The following is a 10,740-nucleotide window of genomic DNA, read 5'->3' on the forward strand; positions in this document are numbered from 1 at the left end:
TAAAAATCTCCTTATATTCTTGTGATCTTGACTTGATTTATTAGATCTTGACTTGATTAGATCTTGACTTGATTTATTAGCAGATCCTCTGGGAGGATTAGCAGATCCTCTGGGAGGAACTTTATTGAATGGAAGTTTTTTTTTTTCCCCCCCCTTTGGTACTAGGAATTGAACTCAGAACCTTGTACTTACCAGGCAGGCGCTTGTGCTGATGAGCTATATCCCCAGCCCTGGGAGAAACTTTCAAGAGTACCAATTCAGCAGTAGTTTCTTTTAGTTCTCTGTTATACTATTTTCCAACTCTTGGCACATCTTGATGAGGTAGTTCTCCAGGCTGCTGCTTGAAGGCTGTGGGTTATTATGCGAATCACTAAGTTTTCTCTGGGAAGAAAACTGTGTAGCACCAAACTATGATTAAGATTTCTGACATAAGGACCCTCTAGGACAGGTCTTGTACTACCAGCACTCAGCAAAGATCTGTTTTGCTGTTTCTCCACAAGAAGTTTGGTATTGGCCTCTCCTAGCCTCTCATTAGCCTTGTTTAGCTTACTGGACAATGCTTTTCTAGTTTTGAATTCTTTTATATAGAGTTACTTATATTTTTCCAGTTGTATTTTACTGGAATCTTGAGTTTTCATTTTAGAGAGCTCTGATTCCAGGTCTTTAATTCTGAGTTCCATCTGATTTCTCACTGAAGTATTATTACTTTCTCTTAACTGCTCTAAATGTTCTTGAGATGCTGCTTGTGTCTGTAAAAATATATTGACATGTTTTAATTTTTCCACTAAATCTTGTCTTGCTCTTTCTTCAGTCTCCTGCTTAAACTGTTCTAGTTGGCCATGTTCTATCATATTTTCTTCTATGTAACTTTTGAGGTTTACTACTTCTTGTTCCAACTTCTTTTTATTCTTCTCTAGTGTTTCACATCTCTTTTGTATATTTGTCATAGATAACAACTCCTGGTGGAGAAACTGATTATTTGCATCCAGGTGTAGACATTTGGAAGATGTAGTTTCCAGTTTTGCTGCAAGATCATCAATCTGATGTATTAGTGTGTTAATTGGAATGTCCGTTTCAAATTCACTGGATTTTAAATCTCTTTGGAAACAAAACTCTCCATTTTCCTGCTCATTTAACTTTGTTATTTATCCCATCATTCTTGCCACTTTCTGAAGCAGTTCTGGAAGTCTTCCTTCATGAGTGTCTTTCCCATGCCATCCAACAAAAAGGCGGGCTCATAAAAACATTATGGTGTGTCCCCATTCACCTTATTCACTGCATCTGGCACTGTGTGACTTCTGGACCTCCTCCAAAATAAAAATGACCATGAAAGGTAAACATTTTGAATCAATTCAGGATATTGCATCAGCTATGACAGTGCAACTAAAGATGCTCACCAAAGACTTCAGAAAGTGGCAAGAATGATGGGTTAAGTATGTTCTAAGTGATGGTGGAGTATTTTGACGGAGATTAATAGCAAAGTGTCTTTTACTATAATAATTTTCTAAAAACAACTTTTCAACGTTTAGTGGATTTTTCAATCATATCACATAAATCCTTCCTCCTTTCATTTGTGGGTGACATGTGTCTGTCCCAGCACAGGGAAAGCTAATCAATGCAGCTGTTGTTTGTTAGCAAGGCTTTGTCTTTGGAGTCTAATAATCTAAATTTTATCATTTGAATAAAAAGCCAACACAACTCAGGGAGACCTGGAGCTGAGGAATGAAATGCAGCTATCCATATCTTCCTAGCCTACTACAGTGTATGTGGTCCTGCCTCTTTTTTTTTTTTTTTCCCGTACTGGGAATCATACTCACGACCTCACGCTTGCCAGGCAGGCACTGTGCTGCTGAGCTAAATCCCCAGCCCTAGTCCTGCCTCTCGATGCTCCTCAATAGCATCAGTCTTCAGAAGTTATGTCTTTATAGACCACCTCCCCCCGTGGGCAGGACTCTGTGACTGTGACTCAATTCTGGGGCCTGGCATACAGCAGAAGTGATGGTGTGCTCCTTCCAGATGAGTGTATGACTGCTGCTTGCCTGTGGATCACCTAGCTCCTGCTCCCTCTTGGCCCACTCACCTGCTTTCTGACAAAGAGCTCAGGCAGAACCTCAGTGAGATCCAACCTCCCCCAAGAAGCAGAAGCCCATTGACACCCACACAAGTGAGTTGCAAGTGGATCCCTGAGTCTCCTATAGATTTTTGAAACAGATGCAGCTCTGACCAACAGCTTTGTTGCAGCCTCATAAGAGATCCTGAGCCAGAATTGCCCCGGCTAACAGCCCCTGGATGCCCAAGTTTCAGGAACTTTGAGATAATAAACGTTTGCTGTTTTATTTTCTTTTTGGTACTGGGAGGAATCAAACTCAGGACCTTGCACTTGCCAGGCAGGTACTTGTGCCACTGAGCTATATCCCTGACCCACGTTTGCTGTTTTAAACTGCTAACATTTGGGCAGTAATTTCTTATGCAGAAATACACTCAAACACCTCAAGAAAGGTGGACAGAGGGAAGGAGATTTTAAAAAAAGGAATTAAGATGTGTTAAACACATGTACTAATTTCCCATAAGAATGTAAACATTATGTACTGCACACATGTACTAATAAACTAAAATAAATAAAGTTTTAATTTATAGAAAAAAACCAGAACATCATTTTTTGGTTTTGGTCTTTTGAGACAGAGTCTCACTGTGTAGTGCAGGTTGGTCTGGAACTCACTATATAGCCCAGAATGGCCTCAAACGTAAGAAGATCCCCCTGCTCCAGCCTCTAGAGTACTGGGACTACAGGCAGGTACCACCATGCTTAGCAAGAATATCATTTCTAACACTTTCATTCCCACAACCCATGGGATAGAGGCTTGGAAAGACTAGTTTTAGGTCATACTCTACTCAATAACTGGTAACATTATATAATGAATGCAAGTTCATCAGAAGTCGGATATGGTTTGTGATATTTCTTAATGTGAGATTTTCTCTTCTAAAAATCACTTCGAGTTTGCTGTCAGGCTGCCTGGACCTCAAACTTTACTCCTAGCATTACGTGTGTAAATTTGGGTAAGTCTTTTACCCAAAACGCATTTTTTCATGTTTAAATGAAAAAGGTAACTATAGCAATGTTGTGAGAACTGAAGAAGGTAATTTATTTCAAGTGCACATAGGGCTGAGGACGTAGTTTAGTGGTGAAACCTGTGCCTAGCACACTTGAGGCCCTGCGTTCAATCCTCAGCACAGCAAAAATAAAAGAAATAAAGTGCTGGTGCTGGTACATGCAAGTTGGTACTGTTATTACTACCATCATCAGGTCTGAGAAAGCACACTGGCACCTTTTATTCTTGTTTTGTTTCTTTACAACTTGAAAGGAGACTTGAACTCTGTAAAATAAAGATACTAATAGGTTCTTATTCTTCAGGGAACTATAGCTAATATTTGTTTTGAGTTATTATCTACTAACCAGCTCTATTTAGAGTATTTCCATTCCTTAAATGACTATTTTGTCTACACATTTCTTATGCGAGTCAAGTTTAACATGAGATAAAAATGCAAGTGAGAGGATTACCAAGTGAATGACAATATGGTTTCTGCAGTACTTGTTAGGGAATATGAATATCACCATGAATTGCGTCCATAAGATGATTGCTTTTCTTCTTCAAGCACAACAAAACTATCCATACGAATGGATTATTTCCTTGAGAATATGAACTTTCACTCATTCAACAAATCTGTACCCAGCGCCTCCTACATTCCAAGCACAATTCCAAATGCTGGAGGTGTGGGGGGGCCTGGCACTGTTCTCACCTTCCAGGTGCCTGTGTTGGAGACAAAAGAGCACACAGGTGACCTAGGGACAGCTAAAGGGAGTCTGTGGGATACCACAAAGATGAGGGTGAAAGAAGGTTCCCAAGGGGAGGTAAAGATGGAGACAGGGTCTTAAAAGATTAGTAGAATAGTAGCAGATAGAGTTCAGGGAATCTGGGTTACTGGAAACACCTAGAAGCCAAGGAGCTCGTGGCATATTCATGAGGCAGCACGAGGCAGCATTCAGGAAGGCAGAGGGGAGTTGGCTGGTTCAGATCATGGAGAAGCTTGTATGCCATCCCCACTGCTTTGGGCTTTATTGTGGGGGTGTAGGTGAGGCAAGGAATGATTTTAACGAGGAGACTACACCCAGGGACTACTTGCTTATTCAGTATTACTGCTTTCCCACAAGTTGTATGGAACGCCTTCTTCAGCTCTTCATGGGAATAGGCTCAGCGCTGATACACAGGTTAGAGAGTGGGCAAGAACTGGGGTAGGATGGGAAGCGGAAACTACGAAGTGTATTGAATAATACATTTGATAAAGCAGGGGTTGTTACTTGGAATTAAAAATTTGCTGTAATTAAAAAGCCCTGGGACTGAATCTTTGCCCCTGCCCCTTTGTTTTCAAGTGCTCGGGATCAAACCCAGGACCACATACATACTATGCAAATGCTCTGCTACTGAGCTGTTATTCCCCAGCCCCTGGATCTTTACTTCTTGTTGCATTTCATAAAACAGACCTTTGTGCACTTCTGAATTTGTTCATTGGGCAGCCACTCGTGTTTTTAACTTGTCAGCGGCGGTATCACTCACCTGCTCTAAAGGAATCTCATCTTCTGGCTTAAGGAAATGGCAGCTGTGACACCCCAGGGCTGGGGAGAACTCTGCTGTCCTCGCTGCACTCCACCGTCCCATTCTCAGTTCATATCAGGTGACACCCTTGTCATTTGGGTGTGGGTTTCTCACCTGTCGGCATTGTCTATCAGTGTTTACAGCATTTTTGTGTGCACCGATCTTATCTTAAGTGTTGGTGGCAAGCGCTTCCTGTGACACATGCATTCCTTATCATTCTACTGAGATGATTTAATAGCTAGCATCTGTCTTTTATGCTCGTCCTATTCATAAGTTTATGACAAACATATGGAAGAAAGCCTGCAATTTTTTTTTGATGAATAAAGTCTCTGGTTCATGTTGAGACCAACCTAAAATATTCTAACATAATTTTATAGCCATAAAATGTTTATCCTCAGTTTTTACTTTGATAGCTAGTACATTGGGAGGTTTTCTAATTTGGAAGATTGAATGTCTTCACTTAATAGTTTTGCTTCATTAACAGACCTAATCATATAATAATGCTATATGTTTTTCAAAACGGTTTCTGCCGTGTGGGGGAAAAAAAAAATGCAACAAAGGAAAATAACAAAAATAAGTAAGGGAATCAAGAAGGGAAATACGTGCAGAAAAGATAGGAACAGAGTAAAGTTACCACACCAAATACATATAATGAAGACTATACTTCCTGGAAAACAGTTCTCACCTGCCTTAAAGATTTCTAATAGTCAAGAGGAAAATGGAAACATCACTGGCCACAGTGTGCAGTACCCAGACTATTTAGAAAAATCACAGCACAGTCGCGGCCATGAGCAGCAGCCAGTTCCCTGGCCCGTGCCCTTGGAGGAGACGGAAATGGTGGTTCTGAGACCAGAAAAACTTATCTTGCTCCAAGTACCGCTCATCAACCAAATATGCTGTCAAGTGCTTTATTGTGGGTTACTTAGCTCCCCAACAACACTGGTGGAAACAGCTGGAGACAAAAAAAAAACAAAAGTGGCAAACTTAACACTGAGTTAATGATTTAAATCAGTTCACAAAGAAGGGGCAATCAAGGAAGTGCCTACTTAATGGCTCCAGAACCATCCCGCCACCTCTGCTAAATTACACCAAGGAAGTGGAGTGTGCACCCTGCCCCTCTTCTTCCCCACTTCCAGTCCCTCACTGCAAAGAAGTCTGGGAAATGTAGTTTTTTTTTTAGCCTTTTCCATCTCAGCTGTATAGGAAAGCACAGTAAAATAAGGAAGACACCAAGGTAAAGACGCTTACTATATCATGTCAGGAATTTTAGTTCTCTGGAAACAAAGTGGGATCCTGTCTCGGCTTTTTGGCTAAGATCACGTGTGGATACAAAGCGGCTTAAGCATGGATATGGACCCACTTCTAGCTGGTGTGAGGAGGTATCTTATGGCAAAGACTTCCCTTCCTGAAGAAACAGACAATACTTCTGAAAATCATCCTCTGCTCTTACCTTTCCTCCTGTCTGGAACACAGATGCAATGCCTGGCAAAGTAGCAGCCAGGTGGAAACAGTGAGGTAACAAACATGAGAACGAAAGCCAACACGTGAAGGACAATACAAAAAAAGGACAGAGCCTGGGTCCCTGGCGGCACTTTTGAGCTATTGCGTCAGACTTGGATTGCTGACCTTTGGACTAATTCTGTGAGAGAAAGCTCAGCTTCTTATTAGAACACCCATAGTTGGATTTTCTGTTGTTTGCTGCTGGCTGTGTGCTAATCCAGAACCTGTTAGAGCAGTGTGCAAGTGTGGATGCTGTGGTAGCAGTGAGGACAGGGAGGCGTGCTCGCACTCATGATGCATTTTGGAAGCAATGCTGCCAGGACTAGAGGATGCTGGGAGGGAACAGGGGATGAAGCGATGGAGGAAGTCAAGGATGGCTTGTAGGTTAGAGGCTAGATGGGAATGATAAAAATGTATAACCCTATTTTCACTCAGAATGTGGGGAAACTACTACTTTCACTGTAACAGAAACACCTACAGATGGTTAAAAAAAAATTCTGTTGCTAACACCTGTTTTCCACTGAGCCTAAAGAAAACTTGGGTTAAACTCATTAAATAATGCTGTCAAGGAGGGGAAATATCTAGTGTCTATTTTGAACACTATAGTTGGAACATTTAAGGGCTCCTCCAAAAACCTTCTTTATCATCAAAGTCCAGGAGTACAAAACTAAACTTTTACATCAACCTTATCATCTTGTTTATTTATTTTTTATTACATGCAGGAAAGGACTATTATGACACTAATACTTCTTCTAAAGACTATGTTAACTTATTGAATCAGTAAATAATGTTCCACAACCAGGCATGGTGGTGCAACCCTATAATCCCAGCACTCAGGAGACTGAGACAGGAGGATCACTATGAGTTCAAGGCCAGCTTGGGCTACATAATGAACTCAAGGCCAGCCTGAACTACATAGTGAGACCCAGTCTCTAATAATAATAATAATAAGAAGAAGAAGAAGAAGAAGAAGAAGAAGAAGAAGAAGAAGAAGAAGAAGAATGTTCCACAGCTGATCAAATAAACATTCCAAACCAGAGCTATTTTTTGAAAAGAAAGTATGGCTTTTTTTGGAGAACAAGAATATACTAAGATGTCAACTACACTGCCTGCTACAATCATGGATGCCTCTAAAGGTGTATCCCCCACTGTATGTCCTGAAAGGACAGCATTAGGTACACATGTGATGCCCCCCCCAATAAATTTCAATAAATGGGCTGGCGTGGGTAGGCTTGGAAGGATGAATAGGCATTCAGATTCTCTTTCTCTCACTCCTCCAGCCCCAGCCTATCAGGAATTTGAAATAGAAAATCTTTAAGTGAATGAAGCAGGCTTTAGCAGAAGGTAAAGCTTAACAGTTCTGTGGTAGAGATGCCAAGACAGCAACCAGGGAGGTGCTGAGAGGGAAATTCCACGTTACTGCTGAGCACAGAGAGCCCAGCCACATTTCCCAATGGTGGAATGTTCCTTCTACTGTCCTCCGCCACTCACTATTTGGAAGCAGGAGGGGGAAAACTGGACTGCAGCAAGGCAGAGAGAGCTGGAAAGCCAGCACATCCGTCCACGGCCCACAGAGCATCTAGCCTCTGTCTTGCCCCAAGTCATACCTTGAGCAATGAGAGAAGTTGAGTCAGTTTCTACCTTTTGCAACAAATCAACCCAAGTGAGGCAGGAGATTAGGGCATGGCTAGTCAGCTGAGCAAGTGGGTATGACCTGTCAAGTATGGAAATCCAGTGCACCAGCACCCAAATCTGTACGTGGGATGAATCAGAAAATGCTACCTTCAGGTCTTCTGGAGTGAGATCAAGCGGGTTTTTGACAGGATGGCCTGGATCTGATATAGGCCTGAGGAATGGGGGATGCAGCTTCATCGGCCATGAACCTCGGGGCCCCTGTGCTCTTTCTCAGTGGACTGCTCTCACTTGGCAGAGCATGCTTCTGTTCCTACCTTTAATAAAGATGAAACCACACTATGTATTTTGCTTGTCCAATTCTTTGTTCAAGACAACAAGAACCTCAGGAGGAGCCCACAGCACCCCAGAAGCCCAGGAAAACAACCAAACCCCCAAATAGTGACAGATTCTACTTTTGTATTGTAAATAACAAATTGTTGTGCTTTTGTGCTCTCCCCAGGCCTGTGTTATAGGAGGTCGGCATCCAGGGCACATGGGATACTCTCACAGGAATATGGGGAACATGGAATATACTTCCCTGGGAACAATTCTTGATGTTGTTTTCTCAAAACTGAAGCCCAAATCCTACACAGGGCATTCATTTCATTCCAAAATCCTATTTGAACTGGAGCATTCTGAGAAAGTGAGGAATAATTTCTTGGTCAGTGTTTGTGTGGCCTCCCTGCATAGTCTGGGCCTGGGCAATATGCGGTAGGAGAACAGCCTGGGCCTTGGCAAGCTCTAGAAGGTGTGGGCCCCGACATCCCATCGAGGACTCTTCAGCACCTGTTTCCTCAAGGGTGCTGCTCTCTACCAGACAGTATCCTTGGGCCTTTACCCTTTTAGTCTTCTCTCCAGTTCCCTTCCTCCTGGTATCTATTTGATGACAGTAGGAGGAAACTCGAAGGAATACGGTAAAATGGAATTCTAAGTAATCCAAGTTCAAGTCACACAAATTGAGATATTCATTCTTAATATAGAGTGATGAGTGTTTAAGCTTATACAGAACATGATTGATGCCAGGAATCTGTCACCTGGGTCCTGGGGAAAATGGCCAAATATGCAAAAGATAGCTCTGCCTGTCAGTTACTTGCTTTCCCTTACAATATAGCTATAGCTATTCACAGACTGTTGGACTTAATATTTGCATTTTAAAAGAAAAGATTGTAGCTTCCCTTTCCCTCTCCGAACACGCCTTAGGGGAGGTACAGAAGGGCTGTGTTTTTTCTTGCCTGGGGAAAGTAGCAGGGCAGGTCTTCATGGTCTGCCATCCTCTGTGACACTTCTAATTCTTCCAGTTTCCTTGTTAATCAAATTTAAACAATTCAAATACACTCACAAACTGTATGTGTGCACAGCTGCTAAAACAAACAGGAAAGAAAAATAAAAAACCCTTCTTACCCTTCTCTCATGTTTATCAAGTGTAAAAGACCCTGAGCCTTGCCTTTACACACACCAGCTTCTAGAAGTCCCCTGGCAGGAGGCTGAGAGACATAAGAAGCACAGAAAGTTTCTCTGGAGCAGTCGTGTTTATGATGAGAATCTGAGGATGAGAAGCTAGCCATGCTGGAATTCTCATTCTAGCGGAGGAAACAACATATACAAAGGCCCTCAATCAAGGAATATTCAAGGGATAAAAACAAACCCAGTGAGCAAATGGGAAATGGGAGGGAATGAGTTTAGAGAATAACGTAGTACTACCGGATTTTCAGACCATAGTAACATTATTTGTTCCTTAGTCTAAGTGTAGAGGAAGGCTGTGCATGGGTTTAGACAGTAGTGTCTTCATTTCCTTTATGTTTCAAAACTGTTGATACCAGTTCTATCATGGTGGAAATAGGCGAAACTAATGGATGGCAATAGAATTCAGAAGAGCGGTTACCTTTAGGTTGATGTCGGGAGGGAGAATGAAGGGTACTTGTGGGTTGCTCACAGCATTCTTGTTTCTTGATCTGGGTGCCACTTATACAGGTGTGTTCACTCTGCAACATGAAACAGTACATTTATGATTTGTGCACTTTTTTATAAAATTTTTCCTGTAACATTCTTGTAAAAAAAATTACTGAAAATGAACATAACTGTTTACCATGGCTGGGTGAAGAACAGATTCTAGGGAAAGGCAGAGGAGAGAACCCTTACTTTGATAATGGCTTGAACTAATATGGAAGTAGGAAAGAGAAATACAGAGAGAAAGGAGATATTTTGGAGTGAAAATACTAGAAATTGGAGATGGATTGGACATTGCTATTTTAAATGAAAGAATGGCCATGCCAGCCAGCGTTCCCTCACTATAACAAGAACCTGAAATAAGTACTATTTTAAAAAGAGGACAGGTTCATTTGGCTCACAGTTTTGGAGGTTTTGGTCCATGGTTGGTTGGCACTGTTACTTTTGGCCCTGTGTGGAGGCAGTGCATCATGGCTGGGTATGGGCACCTCCCAGTGGCCCAAGACCTCCATTAGGCCCCATCTCTGAAAGGTTCTGTCACCTCCCCATCCTGCTGTGAGCCTGGGACCACAGGCATTTGAGGGTTTACTGATCCAAGCCACAGCAAGTGACTTTCAGTTTTCTGATTTGAATAACTAGGTACAGACTAATACCATCCATTAATATGTAGGCAAAAGGTCAAGGATTCAACTTTATAAATACTATGGGACCTTGGATGCCTACAGAGCATCCAGCTGGTGGCAATGGGTGGATTTTTAGATAAACTGGTGCTCAGAGAAGATCTGCAATAGCGATGTAAGTTATCATTGTGGCCTGCAGATTGTAGTAGAAGCTATGACAGTGTTTGGGTCATCTGGGGAAAGAGGGTGGAGCAGACAGCACAAAGAACAGGGACAGGACTCCGTCTTAAGGAACTTTATACCTGAGAGTTAAAGGAAGAGGCAGCAAAGAACACTGATGAGAAAGG

The 10,740-nt window shown here is 42.1% G+C and overlaps 1 protein-coding gene across 1 annotated transcript; it reads right to left on the reverse strand.

Annotated features, from left to right (window-relative positions):
• Nucleotides 1–284: 284 nt before the first annotated feature.
• On the reverse strand, nt 285–4,715 carry LOC102012348 (ankyrin repeat domain-containing protein 26-like). The gene is given in 2 exon segments (XM_013515351.1): nt 285–1,040; nt 4,614–4,715. Coding segments are annotated over 2 exon segments (858 nt in total).
• Between the last annotated feature and the right edge of the window lie 6,025 nt (nt 4,716–10,740).

This window comes from Chinchilla lanigera, unplaced genomic scaffold, assembly GCF_000276665.1.
Source record: "Chinchilla lanigera isolate Chin_1 unplaced genomic scaffold, ChiLan1.0 scaffold00028, whole genome shotgun sequence".
Lineage (NCBI taxonomy): Eukaryota > Metazoa > Chordata > Mammalia > Rodentia > Chinchillidae > Chinchilla > Chinchilla lanigera.